The sequence below is a fragment of the Peromyscus maniculatus genome, chromosome 20, assembly GCF_049852395.1.
Source record: "Peromyscus maniculatus bairdii isolate BWxNUB_F1_BW_parent chromosome 20, HU_Pman_BW_mat_3.1, whole genome shotgun sequence".
Lineage (NCBI taxonomy): Eukaryota > Metazoa > Chordata > Mammalia > Rodentia > Cricetidae > Peromyscus > Peromyscus maniculatus.
The window spans coordinates 45,687,687-45,702,329 of record NC_134871.1 but is presented as its reverse complement, the minus strand read 5'-3'; the positions used below and the strand labels follow the sequence as shown (position 1 = coordinate 45,702,329).

The following is a 14,643-nucleotide window of genomic DNA, read 5'->3' as shown; positions in this document are numbered from 1 at the left end:
AGGCGGGCAGTGGGCCCTTCAGCTGGCGCCCACTCTTAATGCGCTCTTCCGCAGGCATCACAAGAAGGCCTTGCGGGCCGTGGCCTTCCACCCCCGATACCCACTCTTTGCATCCGGCTCAGATGATGGCAGTGTTATTGTCTGCCATGGCATGGTGTACAAGTGAGTGCTGTCCCTTGCCCAGTCTTCCCCATGGGACCATTCCGCGGGGTCCTGAATCCCTCTCTTCCACAGTGACCTGCTGCAGAACCCACTGCTGGTACCCGTCAAGGTGCTTAAGGGGCACACACTGACCCGAGATCTGGGTGTTCTGGATGTGGCCTTCCACCCCACACAGCCATGGATCTTCTCCTCTGGGGCAGATGGCACCATCCGACTCTTCAGCTAGGCTGATGCACTGCGTGGGTGGCCTGGAACAGGGTGGATGTGCCTTCACACAGAACCAATAGAATCCCTGATCCCCATTGCTCTTGCCTTCTTGATTGGGACCCCCACCCCGAGAGCTGCACAGCCTTGACCTTACACAGCACCCCAGACCAGTGGACCTCAGGAAAGTGGTATTGATGCTCCTGTCACCTATGGAGGTGTACGTGGCTTTATTGGGCAATAAATTGGGGCACCAGCCTTAGCCCTGTATGTGATGGCAGCAGAGTCCTCTCAGCAGGACAGGCTGGGGCGTTGCTTGCAGGAATGCAGTCCGCCTCAGGCAAACTTCACCAGGCGGCCCAGTGTCTCCGCAGCTTTCTCCCGCACCCCAGGCACTGGGTCCTTCAGGAGGAGCTGCAGGGCTGTGGGCAGAGGAACAGGCCAGTTGTGCACATGCCTGGGCCTGTGCGTGGGGCCGCCCACTGCCTTCCTAACAGACGGGCCTCTGCTGGGAGGGCTCGGGAGCCAACGGAAAGATAGTTTTTCCTTTTTTAGTGTTTTTTAAGCTCTTTTGGAACAGTTAAGAAGTTTCCGTGAATTACTAGAGACGATGAGGTCACCAGTGACAGGGGAAAAAAAAAATCCTGAAATCCAGGAAAATCACTTAGTCCCTGCGGGTGCCTACAGGGTCAGCAAAGCCCCAACAGAGATGGGAAGGTTGGGATGGGGTAGAGGGGCATATGTCCTGGATTTGGGGGTGTGCTTACCTGCAATAAGCTGTTCCAGGTCTACCTGTGGCTTTTGTTCAGGCTCTGCATGCAACACCAGGAACCCTGAAGCAGGTGGGATAAGCTGTGTGGTGTACAGACTTGAGGAGTGACCGGGTAAGACAAGGGCCTGCTTACCTGTGAACATGGGGGCAGCAGCTCTGACGTCATCCCAGCTGCTCTTGAAGTAGAACAGGTTGGTGCTCACTAGACGGCCCAGCAAGTCAGGGAAGTGATGCATCTGTGGAGCACTAGGGTCAGGGGTCAGGTCCTCAGCCCACCCCAGGCAGGGCCCCCCACAGCACTCTTCTCACCAGGTGCTTGCATGTGGAGTTGAGGAATTCCCCGAAGTGCACACTACGGCCCTCCTGCAGGTACTTGTGGAAGGCAGCTGCCAGCTCAGCACACTCCAGGTGAGGGACGCACATGCACAGGGCAAACTTGCAGGCCTGTGATATGACGGAGTACTGTACCCAAGTACTGTACCTCCCAGGCCTGAGGGAGATCATGCTGAGCCCAGCACCCTTTCCCCGGACCCAATGGTCACTCACACTGGCCACTGAAGTCTGAGGGTCCCGCAGATGCAGTAGGAGTGGCACCAACCCACCCACGACCTGCTCCAGGAAGACATCCTCACAGTCCCCATGGCAAGCCTTGTTGAGGTGCCCAAAAAGGCGGATGGATGCAGTCCTGAATTCCACTTTTTCCTAGCAGGGGGTGCAGCCATGTCAGACCTGTGTGCATTCTGAACCCCTACTTTTTACTATGGATTTGAAAGTGCCTTGGGGGTGGGTATGCAATAGTGAGTACAGGAGGCTGGAGGCTAACACAGAAGATGTGATCATTGGGGCTGGGGAGCCAGGCGGTACCTGACGTAAGCATACATCTTAAAACTCAGCACTCTCACAGGGGTACATCTGGCATCTGCTCTAGGACCTGGCAGAGGGTAAAGGTAGATCTTCAGGAGTCCTACAGCTTACACTGTCAAAGAAGGGCCGGATGCGGATGGTTGTGTGCAGCAGCACCAAGCGTAGGTCCCATGGCTCCACGAGATCTAGTAGCCGCGCGAGGCCCACCATAGCTTCCAAGGCCACCGGACTGTGTGGTTCGTCACCATCATCCAGCCCACTGACCATAGCTGTCATGAGCTGGGGGCCGTGAGCTCGCACCTAGAAGACCACTGTATTCAGCCTGTCCCACCCTCCAGGCAGACCTCTCCCCCAGCAGCTGTAAGCCAAATATGCTTCCCCACGCTGCCCCTTATACTCAGCCATTGTCTCCTGGCCTCCTGGGGGCTGGCCCACCTTGTCAGGTGAACCAGAGGCGATGTTGGCCAGACCTCGAAGCACCAGACGCCGCACACTGGCACTTGAATCCTTCAGCCGGGTTGTCAGGTTGTCCAGCAGTGGCTCCAGGAGCATCAGGTCATTGACCACGTTACTGCTGAGTAGCTGGAGGCAAAGCCGCTCTGACCGTTTGTGCCAAATGACCCCCACCAACCCAGGCCCAGACACTGTAGCCTATAGGTTTTCTGAAGAGGGGAAACCGAGGGCCTGCTCCTACCCCGGCCTCCCCATTCTTCAGAGCCTATCAGCTTCTGGCAACAGGTACTGTGACCTGACCTACGGCCTAGCTCTGGCTGGCTCCAGGCAGGGTTGTACTAGGTGGGGCTAAGCAAGCTCTGACAAGGACTGGGGAGGCCAAGCTCGTCTGTAGGCTATGGCTGTTCACATTCCATCCCACTGACCCTGAGAAGAAAGCATCTTCCAAAACAGGGCTTATGAACATAGCCCCTCTCCAAGGTCCTACCTACCTCAGCCAGGAAAGCAGTGGAGGTGACCCTCTGGATCTCATACACACTGCTCTGCGTGCACGCCAGTGCCTTCATCACCAGAGGAAGTCGGGGGCCTGCATACTTCGCCATGCAACTAGGGAAGGAGGTGCCAAAAGGCAGGAGCTGGCCAAGCTGGATGCTGGCAAACTACTACCCAAGACTAGCTTCTTTGTTAACCCAAGGGGCACTTTACCTCCCATTGCATATGGCTAGAGCCCTAGGCATTCTACCCAGGCCCTATGAGTGCTTCTCAGGCATTCTCCCACCCTTCCACTCTTGTTCAGCCCACAATACCTTCTCTGCCTCCTGACAGGTAGGTGTGCCCCACACCCTCATGTCCCATGGGTAGGATGTGGCTTGCTTACCTGGCCAGATGGGCAACTCCATCCTCATGCCCTGCTGAGGTCCTAAGCAACTCCCAGCCTCCCTTCAGTTCCACACACCGCAACACATCTTGACTGCCACCTCGGAGCAGCAAGGCCTGAAGGGCATCCACTGCAGAGCTGTTGATGTGCAGAATGGATGGTATTGATGGCCCATCTGCCATTTTGTTTGTTTGTTTGTTTGTTTGTTTTTCGAGACAGGGTCTCTCTGTGTAGCTTTGGAGCCTGACCTAGAACTTACTCTGTAGCTCAGGCTGGCCTCGAACTCACAGATATCCACCTGCCTCTGCCTCCTGAGTGCTGGGATTAAAGGCGTGCGCCACCACCACCACCACCACCCCGGCCCGTGTTCCTTTCTATAAGGACCAGCAAATGCTGGCAAGTCACTTGGGTGTGTAGCTCACTTGCATGCACATTCAAGAAAAACCTCCCATAGCTGTCCAGGCTTGTCTTGCCAGTGTCCTTCAAGGAGCAGGCTTGGAGGCCATTGGGTGCTCATCAGGATTGGTAATGGACTCAAAGGAAAGACTAATCTGTTGGCCTGAAGGTGAGCTAGCCAGATTGGCCTTTACCAGTCTCTAGGGTAGTATACAGAACCATTGAGCTATACACAAAGAACACAGATTTAGCCTCTATAAGCTCTCAGGTACTTGACCATTCCCTAAACCTGGACCTGGATAAAGCCTGTGTCTACCTTGAGGACCCAGAGGCCTCTGGAAGGGGTGGCATACAGGATTATGCTCAATTCACTGAGACTAAATAGATCTGTAAGGTGAGGCCACAATGAAACATCAGCTCAGCTAGTACTGGAGAGCAAACAGCTGGGCAGGCATTGTGAGACAGGGCTGTTCCCTACTGACTCATCTCACTAGTTCCCCAAGTTCCTGTGGGGAGCACCTGCTCCAGTCTCTTGCAGGAGGACTAACGTTTCTTTTTCCTAGGCTCGGCGAGAATTAGAATTTGGTCCCTGCTAAGACATGCCCTTATGCCATGGGGAAGAGTTGAGCAGATTTCTGTACCAATGCAACTCACCAAAGTGGGTGCGCCCCCTGCAGAAATGTGCAGCTTTCCAGTACCACAGCCCTGCCTTCCCCTGCACACTTGCGTTCACATCAGGCCCCGTGATACCCTATGTGTACCCGACTCTGAGGCATCACCTTAGGAGTCTGGGGAGGTGGGGATAACACAAGACCCACTCAGAGTGATGCTCCATCTACTGAAAGGTGATGCTGTGGCTGCGGTGAGAACTTTTAACTGCTCTTAGTGGTCACTTCCTACATGGGTTGGGGAAGAAAGGCCGTGACTGGCAAGTGGTACAGTAGGAGAGGGAAGGTGGGGTCCAGCTCATGCAGAGCCCATCTAGATAGAGGCTAGGCCTTGCTGGCTGCATGCTATGTGGGACCTCAGCTGATAGCATCCAGTGGAGGGCAAGATGGAGATGTGACTATTTGGCATTGTTTAGAGTCTAGTGACATTAACATGGGACATCTGGGTACTCAAACAGGGCAGCAACCAAGTGTAGTCTTAGGAACAAGGACCCTGCACAGGGCTAGAGAGCTGCAGCTTGAGGTGATAGACAGGAGTGGCTTCATCTCCCCATGAGCATCTTTAGGTGATGTGCCATTCACCAACAACTCCTGAGTAACATCTACAGGTCCCAGCCTGGCTGGGCTAACTCCTCAGTGAAACAGCCCAAAGGCCACTCTCAGGTCCTGTGCTCCAGGGAAGGTCCAGTTGCTTCAAGGCAGTCTGCACTGACTACAGACTGAGAAAACGGCACAATGGCTGCTGTGGTACCTGGGCAGATGCCCACAGTATACCTGTGGGAACCATCCTCAGTGTGGGCAGAACCAACCACTGGCCAGACGAGGACTGAGCATGGTCCTACCCTAAAACCTTGAGCCACAGCTGGTCCCAGTCTGAGTGGACCATGGCCTGCAGCCCAAGTAGAGAACAGCTCAGTTATTCTCAGGCCACTGCAATGCCTCTGAAGGGAAGTATATGCTTAGCTTAGGGATCCATGAGCAATTGAGATACCTCCGGTAGCTATCTGCACAGAACACTGAAGGACGGTGTTTGCAAAGCACTGGGTCATGGTTGGTGACCCCTGTCAGCTGTCCTGCAAAGAGCTCAGACCAGGGGTCTTCCCAGGCGGACACACTGGCTCCCAGCACGCCAGGCCCAGGTCTGCTGTCTTGTCTACACAGCAGCTCTTTCTACTGGAGTTTAGGCACAGGCACAGGCCTAGCAGTCCTGCCCAGGTGATGGCAGTGGGGGGCGAACAGGCTGTCCAGTCCTGAGTGTCCCCGGCAAGGGGACATACCCAAAGCCAGATAACCTGGACAGGAAAGAGCTAGGGCAGGAGGGAAAGGAGGAGCAATGGCCTCACCCTGAGCTTCAGGTGGCACAGCTATGCCTCCCTTGGAGGTCTCGACTTCTGCTCAAACCATGGCGCACGCACGGGGGGTGGTGGGGTGGTGGTGATACCACGGCCTACCAGTGCTCGACAGTATAAGCAAGTCTCTTGCCTCAATTGCCCTAACCAGCTAGGACTCAGCCAAGAGTAAGAACTTAGCCCTGGATAGCAAGAGGCCCAGGGCAGGTTAGCAACTTCTGCCCAGGGTTACTATGCTGGGAAGACACAGAGGCTTAGCCCAACCAAAAATCCAAGGGCACCAGTCTGACTTCACTGGAGTGCTCGCTCCGCAGCCCCAGCCAACACAGCCACATGGTGCCTTACAGCCCCAGCCTGGAGCTGCCTGCACAGGTGAGAAGGAACCCATCAGAACATTCTGAGTGTCACAAATGACCACCCTAAGTTGCACAGGGAGAGGTTTTGGTTCTTGCAGGCAGAGCCGTCTCCTCCAAGCCTGCAGACAAGTCTTTCGTTCTTCGGGGCCAGGTAGCTGGCATCCAGCCTTCACTGCCTCCAGAACTGTATGTACCACGCCACACATGCACACACGACCTGTGTTTACAAGCAAGCATGGGATGGCAGGCGAGGCCCCTATTACCTGCAGGGGTCAAGGTTCCTGGCGGGTCTGGCTGGGCTGGTGCTCCTCCGCTCCTTGCCCTGCAGGTTCCTGGGCAGTTGGACCCCCACAGTGCAGCTGACGCGCAGGAGGAGTGCTACGAAGAGCTGAGGGTAGAGCTCCAGCACCACGGCTGCAGACGACGGGGCAGACAGGACCTCGTACAATGCACAGGTGGCCTAGGGCAGAGCCACTAGAGGGTCACATCACCCCCTACGCAGCATTTGTACCCAACTCCAGGATTCAAAGGGCTCCAAGCTTTAGCATGAATCCCATGTACACTTGAAGTTTTAGGTCCCTAGGGAGAGGCAGGAGGGACCCAAGAAGCCATGGAGTAAACAGGGCCCTGTGTAGCTCGGTCCTCTAGGCATGCGCAGGGCAGGGGAACAGTGTGGCCTTCGTGGGGGCAAACTTCAGACCATCTGTTCGTGGTTCCTTAGAAGGGAGAGGAAATTCTCACAGCTGCTTTATTGCTTAAAGTGTGGCTGGGCTGGGTTTATTTTTTTTCCGAAGGATAAAATGTGAAGTGGACTCCCTTGGGAGCTAACACCTGCTGGTCTTTATGAGCCCCAGCACAGCTGCCAGGTGCCTTTGGGGTGCCCAGGCCTCATGTGGGGGCAGGGGTGGCATGTAAGGTAGGCCCTGAAGTCCCTACTCACCGCCAGGGGAAGCAGTGTAGCCACTCTGTCAGCAGTACTACCCAGAAGGAAGGCCCGGCTCTCCTTGAATGGGACGTCTCTGCTCATCTTCTCCAGAAGCAGCCCTAAGACCTGAGTGGTGAGGCTGGGCTCCACAGCCAGTGCCCGCCACAGGGCACAGGTGTGACTGGAACAGAAAGGAAAGGCATCTTGAGTGACTGCTGGCTGTAGCACCCTGCCCACCATTGCCTTATGCTGCAGTCTCCCCGATTCCACAAGGCTCAGACATGCCAGAATCAGATCTTGCTGGGAGAGAAATGATGTCCTGATGTCAGATCTGAACTTGTGCCTTCCTCTGACCCCAGGGCAGAGAGAAGACTGCTGGCCTGTACATAGAGGACCTGAGGCAGGAAGCAGAGGGTCTCTAAGGAGCTGCCAGAAGCAAAGATCAGGCTTCTCCAGAGTAAGCATCCATTCCAGGCCCCAGAGACAGCACATGGTCAGAGGACCAAGGAAGAGGCACCATGAGAATACTCGGGCATTACAGGATGGCCTGACTATCTAATGGCAGTACCCAGAATACTGGAAATGGTTATGCCCATGTGTCTGCAGAGGTGTAGGACAAACTTCAAACTGTTGGAAATTAAGAAACACCACAAGTAGCAACTCTAGGAGATGTGAAGCCTGGAAAATGGCTTAGTGAATGAGGGAACTTGCCACCAAGCCCCATGATCTGAGTTCAATCCCTGGAACTCACACAGTGAAAGGAAAGAACCAGCCTCGCGAACCAGTTCTGTGTCCTTATTTCTATGGGCATGCACATACACACAAAAAGAAATTAAGAAATGAAATTAAGAGAACCAAAGAAACCTCATAGAAATAAGGTACATATCACACTTGGTGGACATATTGGTGCCAGCCCAGACACAACAGATGAGAGAAACTGAGTTGCGGGGGGAAAACAAAAGTCGAGCCAGGCAGGCTGGTGTGTGCCTTTAGTCCCGGTACCCAGGAGGCAGATCTCTCTGAGGCCAGGCAGGCTGGTGTGTGCCTTTAGTCCCGGTACCCAGAGGCAGATCTCTCTGAGGCCAGGCAGGCTGGTGTGTGCCTTTAGTCCCGGTACCCAGAGGCAGATCTCTCTGAGGCCAGGCAGGCTGGTGTGTGCCTTTAGTCCCAGTACCCAGGAGGCAGATCTCTTTGAGGCCAGGCAGGCTGGTGTGTGCCTTTAGTCCCAGTACCCAGGAGGCAGATCTCTTTGAGGCCAGGAAGGAAGAGCAAAGAAGAGTTCAGAAGACAGAATGACAGAGGTAGATGGTAAAGTCAGCAGTTCAGAAACAGATAACAGAAATATCTGTGGAAAAAATGGTTGTGCTTGTCTTCCGTAACTGATGAGACCAAGTGTGACGGTACATGCTTGTTATCCCAGCACCTGAGAAGTGGAGGCAAGAGGGTCAGGAATTCAGGGCAGCCTCAGCTATGAGCAAATTTGAGGTCTGCCTGTGTAAAAACAAAACTAGACTACACAATAGCATTGTACAGATTCAGAGGCCGGGTAGGCTAAGACACCAGGAGGACACAGAGCGTGCACACCAAGGGGAAAGCTCCATCTCACAGAGACAGTGAGATAGGCACGTGCAGATCCCTCCACAGCAACCAACAGAAGCCAGAATGTGACATGATTTCAGAGAGCATTGGAAACAACCTCCAGGTCATAAGACCAAAGACCAATTAAGTCTGTGAGAAAGGCAGAACTCACCCTACATAAAGTCATGTCTGGTGCTGGGGAGGATGCATACCAGAACCTAAGTGCCTTGAAGCCAGGCTCAGTTCCCCTGATGGCTGGCTACACACCAGAGCCAAACCCACCCATACCCAAGACAGGGCCGGAAGTTTATGAGATGGCCAGAGCACAAACAGTTCAGATTCTGTGGACCTCACAACTTTCTCAAGGCTTTACATTTAGACAGCAGCACATCACAAATGTTGTGAATAAGCATGGTGGTGGCCCATAAATCTGGATTCTATCACCTTTACATGTCAGGAAGTGGTCTTTTGATCTTTCCCCAACCATTTATAAACATGAAGCCCTGTCTTGGCACACAGACTTGGCACAACTCACTGACTTGCCCAGTCATTCTACTGCATGCATGTGACAGGTTCTTTATGTTCTACTCTACAAAAGATGGCTAAAACATTATTTCTTAACAGCCCAGGTAAAAATATTTATGAACATCCCTGGGAATGGCCAGCAGTGTAGATAAAACACAACCAACCAGTGGTGGCGCACGCCTTTAATCCCAGCACTGGGGAGGCAGAGGCAGGCAGGCCTTCTGAGTCCACAGAGCAAGTTCCAGGACAGCCAGAGCTACAAAGAGAAGCCCTGTCTAGAAAAAAAAACAAAAAACAAAAACAAAAAACCATCCATACTACACAGCAAGAAGGACAGGCCACCTCACTGTATCTCAAGAGCAGTAGAGTAAGCAAGTAAGGCAGAAGGGAGCTTTTCAGTCTGCTCACAAAGCTCAGGATCAGGCAAAGCCCCCCTAAGAACAGCAGCAGTACACTGGTAGCAGGTTGGGGGCTCAGCTGACGAGCAGATGGGACCGGAGACTGGATACCTCCTCTGCCTCCAAGCAGTGTCTGAGGTCCGCAAGCACAGAGAAGCCTGCAGGGCAGCAGGACTGGCAGGCCCTCCTGTGCGCACCCCTGTCTCAATGGGAACCAAATGACCGCAGGAAGATCACCTAAATGAGGACTCCACAGGAGCAGTTAAGAGTGCTTGGTGCTCTTCCTGAGTTCAGAGCCCAACACCCATTTTGGATGGTTCACAACCACCTATAACTCCAAAGGATACTACACCTTATTATTCTTGCCTCCAAGAACACACACACACACACACACACACACACACACACACACACACACACACACACCTCACTCACTCACTCACTCTCAATGCACAGCCTCCAAGCTTGATAAGAACAAGAGCTGATAGTGACACAGCCATGCATCCTGTGCCCTAGCATCAGCACCAGCAAAGGTGGGCACCATACCAGTAGTGGCCTGGTCTAGTAGTGGCCTAAAGGATGACCTCTGCCCCCAACCAAGACTACAAAGAAAGATGAGACCACCAAAGCCCATAGCCTCAGGATAGGGTGCAGGAAGGGAAAAGAAAGGCAGGCAAGAAGAAAAGGTTTCAAGACTGGTGAGGTGGGAGACTTCTGGATATAGGGTGACACAGGGTTCCTAGGCTCCTAGAGGGGTCCACAGTGGTCACGGTGGGGTTCTGCTCACAGGTGATGAGTACTCTAATAAATTACAGAATCATAGCAGGAGGCTTAGAGCCTGAGAGGAGGCTAAGGACAGTGGCCACCATGAAGAGCTATGGGAAGGAAACCTGGCCTAGCAGGTATGCCCAAGAAGGTTTTGGGTTTGTTGTCGTTTTTTTGTTTTTGAGACAGGGTTTCTCTGTGTAACAGCTCTGGATGTTCTGGGACTTGCTCTGTAGACCAGGCTGGCCTTGAACTTAGAGATCTGCCTGCCTCCTGAGTGCTGGGATTAAAGACATGTGCCACCACTGCACGGGTCCCAGAAGGATCTTAACTGGAATCCTAAAATATCTGAAGAGGATATTGGATACCTGAGAGGTAGTCTTTTGCACTGTGATCATCTTTTCCACAAGCCCAGGTCCGTGGGGACTCATGCAGAAAATTTAGGTTGCAGAAGAGGGGGAGAGGTGCTGGAGGAGCACACACTGTGCCATGCAGGAAAACCCCAAAGCTGGAGGATGGCTTCCACCAAACAAGCTGAGAGTACTGAGTACCTGTCAAAGGGCAGGGGGCTTCCCAGGAGACTGGATACCACTGCCTCGCAGTGCTGAGATGCTAGGAGGTACACGCTGTGCTGGGCAGCTGGTAGGACATGTTCCTCCTGGGTATCCCGCAGCTTGGCTCGCAACACACTCACAATCTCAGGTACCTGCAGACAGGACAGGCTCAAGTGGGATGCTGCAGTCAGGCCTTGAAGCTGTGAACATCCCAGGGCACATGTCCACATCAGGCATGACGGGGAAGGGCCCCACTAGCCCAGACTATGAGAAGGAAAGTCCTTAGAAGTCCAGAGCTCTTGACTGCAAGCCACAGGCTTACGGCGGAAAGGTTCAAGGCAATGCTCCCATGGGTATGAGTGGCTGAGAACAAGAACCTAGATCCCACACGAGAAGAGAGAAGTAGGCCATGGTCCAGTGGTAGAGCATTTACCAATATGTAGGAGACTACCTCAAATTAGAGCCCCAGAACTACATAGGAGGGGAAAGTGGAGTGTGAGGTAAAAGGGGCCCCTTGAGCCTCTAGAGTGTTCCTGTAACTCAGCTACTGTCTGCTAGAGGCAAGACCCATATGAGAAATCAGGCTAGGAGGGAGAGGGAGGACAAAACAGGAGCCATGGACCCGAGTAAGACTGGGCTAGAGGGTGACTTGGAGAAGGAGGGGCAGGGCCTGACAACCCCTGCCTGAGCTTTGGGTGTCTTGCTGCTGTACAAAGCAGGTACCACAGACACTGGGGAACACAAGTGAGCAGGAACTCTGGCCAGGAACTCCCTTTAGAACTACCTACATGGAGTGGACAGACCTGCAGCCTCAGTTATTCTCCAAAGCGTGGCCTACCCCTAGGCAGTCTTGCAGGGCTTAGCTTATGAATCTCCTCTCTGATTCTAGATGTAGAAAAACTCCCAGCCCCACAACACATGAAGCCAAAGCCATATGTAGAGATTACAGAAGCGAAGCAGATGGAAACAGAAAGTTCCTCGGCAACTACAGACACTGGGAAGATTCTGGGTCCAGTGGAAACTGTCAAGGCCAGACCCTTTCTCCTTGGTGAAACCGGGAAGGGTACAGGAGGCTGAATATCAATGTGGACTACACAGGGCACTTAGTTCCCTTGGGAACTACAGGGCTCAGAGGTGTGAGCATGACATTAGAGTCACTGGATGGCCTTGGGTACAGTAGGTAGACCCCATGGCTCCCTCATTGGGTAACCTCCTCCTATCTACCTGCTCATCTATACCTTCATCTTCTGGCTCTGTGTCCTGACCCAGCTGTGGCCTCAAGCGGCCTCTGGACACTGGCAAGTGAAAGCTTCCTGTTCCGGCTTCTGGGAAGTCTGTTGGTTGTTACTGTGTGGGGGAAGTTGTGTTTGTTGCGATCATGTTAGGACTGAGCCATACTCCCAGCCCCTTTAAGTTGTGACAAGGAGTATTGAGTCTCTAGATCTTTAAGCACTGGTCCTTCCTTGTTACTGGCCTACTGCTCAGGGTAGTGATTTCTGCAAAGCACTTTTCTACCCACTATGACAGCAGTGACTAGGTGTGGTGGCCTTACAGTGGGGGCAGTTTCCTCATTATTCTGACTTAGGAGTCCACTTCTAAGTTCTTCTGCACGGAACCCCACTTCCTGGCCAAGTAGGCGGCAGGCTCTGTCTGGTCTCTGGACCTTTGTCTACCTTTGGGTTGTGGCCCCGTCCCTCTGCTCAGAGCACTCGGGAGTAGTCCTGCCCTATCTACCGGCTTGGTCTGTCATTTGTCTGCGTCAGCTGCGTGAAGGCGTGGTCCCACTGCAGCAGCGCCAGCCCCCTGATGGCTATGCGAACAATCACACTTCCAATTTCAGAAATTCCATAACCACAAAAGAAATCCTGTCCTCATGAGCCCGCCTGTTTCCCAGGCCCTCAAACCTCGGATCTACGTTCTTCTCCGTGGACCCGCTTGCTCTGGACATTTCATATGAACGGATCACACAGTGCACGGTGCTTCTTTTCTGGCTTTCACTAGGTACAATGTCTCTCAGGGTTCATCTACACTGTGGATGTGTTAGGATGTCTTCCTCCATATGGTAAAATAATATTCCACCATACGGACAGACCACATTTTCTTTCTCTCTTTTTTTTTTTTTTTTGGTTTTCCGAGACAGGGTTTCTCTGTGTAGCTTTGCGCCTTTCCTGGAGCTCACTTGGTAGCCCAGGCTGGCCTTGAACTCACAGAGATCCGCCTGGCTCTGCCTCCCGAGTGCTGGGATTAAAGGCGTGCGCCACCACTGCCCGGCCACATTTTCTTTCTCATTCACAAACTGATAGCATCTTCATGAATAATGTTGCTATGAACATTTGTGTATAAGTTTCTGTGTGCATCCAGGAGTGTTTCTAGTGGTGGAGGACTGGGTCACGTGTAGCCCTCACTTTGATTTTGTTTTTCTTTTTTTGGTTTTTCGAGACAAGAGTTTCTCTGTGTAGTTTTGGTGCCTGTCCTGGAACTCACTCTGTAGATCAGGCTAGCCTTGAACTCACAGAGATCCGCCTGGCTCTGCCTCCCAAGTGCTGGGATTAAAGGTGTGCGCCACTGCCGCCCGGCTCACTCTGATTTTTGAGCAGCCTGTTTTTACATGGTAGCGTCTCTGTCCCGCAGCCACTTGCATTAGCATATGTTTCCTCTTTCCTGTGTTCGATTTTGACCCACAGAAGACCCTCCTCCCTCTGCCTGATGCAGGTACTGAAGATCTGCTCTGTCCCCCCACCTTGTCTCCCATGCAGCTTTACAGGGTGCTTCATTCACGATCATGGTATATTCGGTGGGACCTCAGTCAGCTGCATGCCAGAACCACACTGACTCAGAGTTAGACCAGATGTCCACCAGCACCAGCCTGTCTGTAAGAGGTTCCTGTCTGAGTCTCTCAGAGTAGAGAGGATTCCCATGACCCTGATGGACCAATGCTGCAGAAATGCCAAGTTACCAGATGACTGAGATGCCAGAGACAGGCCAAAGTCTAAACTGGTTGGGCTCTGTAATTCAGGACCATGCAAGGACACCTGGCTCTATGAAGCAAAGGGAAACCCAAAACCATACAGCTCAGGGAAGAAAACAGGACAAAGCTTCCTTAACAACAGATCTGGCAAGCCAGGCGGTGGTGGTGCACGCCTTTAATCCCAGTACTTGGGAGGCAGAGGCAGGCGGATCTCTGTGAGTTCGAGGCCAGCCTGGGCTACAGAGTGAGTTCCAGGACAGCTAGGGCTACACAGAGAAACCCTCCCTGTCTTGAGGAAGAAACAAACAAACAAACAAACAAAAACAACAAACATATAATGGCGTTTGGCCATGATTTCTTAGACATCACACCAAAAGCACAGGCAATAAAAGAGGTAAGCGGGACTAGATCAACCTCAAAACTGTCGCATACCAAAGGACAAACTGATATACTTTGAAGTTACTACAGAATGAAGCTCATATTTGAAAGTCATATATCTGATAAGGGGATTAATATCCAAAATGTATAAAGAACTATAAGGTGACAGGCCCATTCACCTCCCAGGGCCAGCAGAGGGCTCAGCAGTTAAAGGCACTGGCATGATGACCCGAATTTCTTCCCCAGAGCTCCCATAAAGACAGAAGAGGACTGACTCAAGCTGTTGCACACACTAATAATAAAGTCTCAACAACAACTGGCTTGAATAAACGTGTTCCAGAGGTGATACACAAATGGCCAATAGATACATGATACAAAGATGCCCACCTTCATTAACCACCAGAGAAACGCAAATCAAAGCCACAGTGATGCGACTGCAGAGAAGGTTCAG

At 52.7% G+C, this 14,643-nt stretch overlaps 2 protein-coding genes across 4 annotated transcripts in view; one reads left to right on the top strand and one right to left on the bottom strand.

Annotated features, from left to right (window-relative positions):
• Bop1 (BOP1 ribosomal biogenesis factor) overlaps positions 1 to 464 on the top strand; it is a 24,297-nt gene extending 23,833 nt beyond the window's left edge. The window contains exons 15-16 of the mRNA XM_006989348.4: positions 55 to 162; positions 235 to 464. Coding sequence (XP_006989410.1) covers positions 55 to 162; positions 235 to 388 — 262 coding nt within the window. The 3' untranslated portion in view covers positions 389 to 464. The remainder of the gene's footprint in view (positions 1 to 54; positions 163 to 234) is intronic.
• A 113-nt stretch (positions 465 to 577) lies between these two features.
• The window catches only part of Mroh1 (maestro heat like repeat family member 1), an 80,056-nt gene continuing 65,990 nt past the window's right edge, over positions 578 to 14,643 (bottom strand). For all 3 annotated transcript variants that reach the window (XM_006989346.4, XM_006989345.4, XM_076556171.1), the window contains 12 exons: positions 10,844 to 10,998; positions 7,042 to 7,207; positions 6,365 to 6,561; positions 3,333 to 3,470; positions 2,947 to 3,061; positions 2,438 to 2,584; positions 2,114 to 2,302; positions 1,685 to 1,840; positions 1,448 to 1,582; positions 1,272 to 1,374; positions 1,134 to 1,199; positions 578 to 788 (listed from right to left, as the gene is read on the bottom strand). In XM_006989346.4, coding sequence (XP_006989408.1) covers positions 703 to 788; positions 1,134 to 1,199; positions 1,272 to 1,374; positions 1,448 to 1,582; positions 1,685 to 1,840; positions 2,114 to 2,302; positions 2,438 to 2,584; positions 2,947 to 3,061; positions 3,333 to 3,470; positions 6,365 to 6,561; positions 7,042 to 7,207; positions 10,844 to 10,998 — 1,653 coding nt within the window. In that variant the 3' untranslated portion in view covers positions 578 to 702. The remainder of the gene's footprint in view (positions 789 to 1,133; positions 1,200 to 1,271; positions 1,375 to 1,447; positions 1,583 to 1,684; positions 1,841 to 2,113; positions 2,303 to 2,437; positions 2,585 to 2,946; positions 3,062 to 3,332; positions 3,471 to 6,364; positions 6,562 to 7,041; positions 7,208 to 10,843; positions 10,999 to 14,643) is intronic.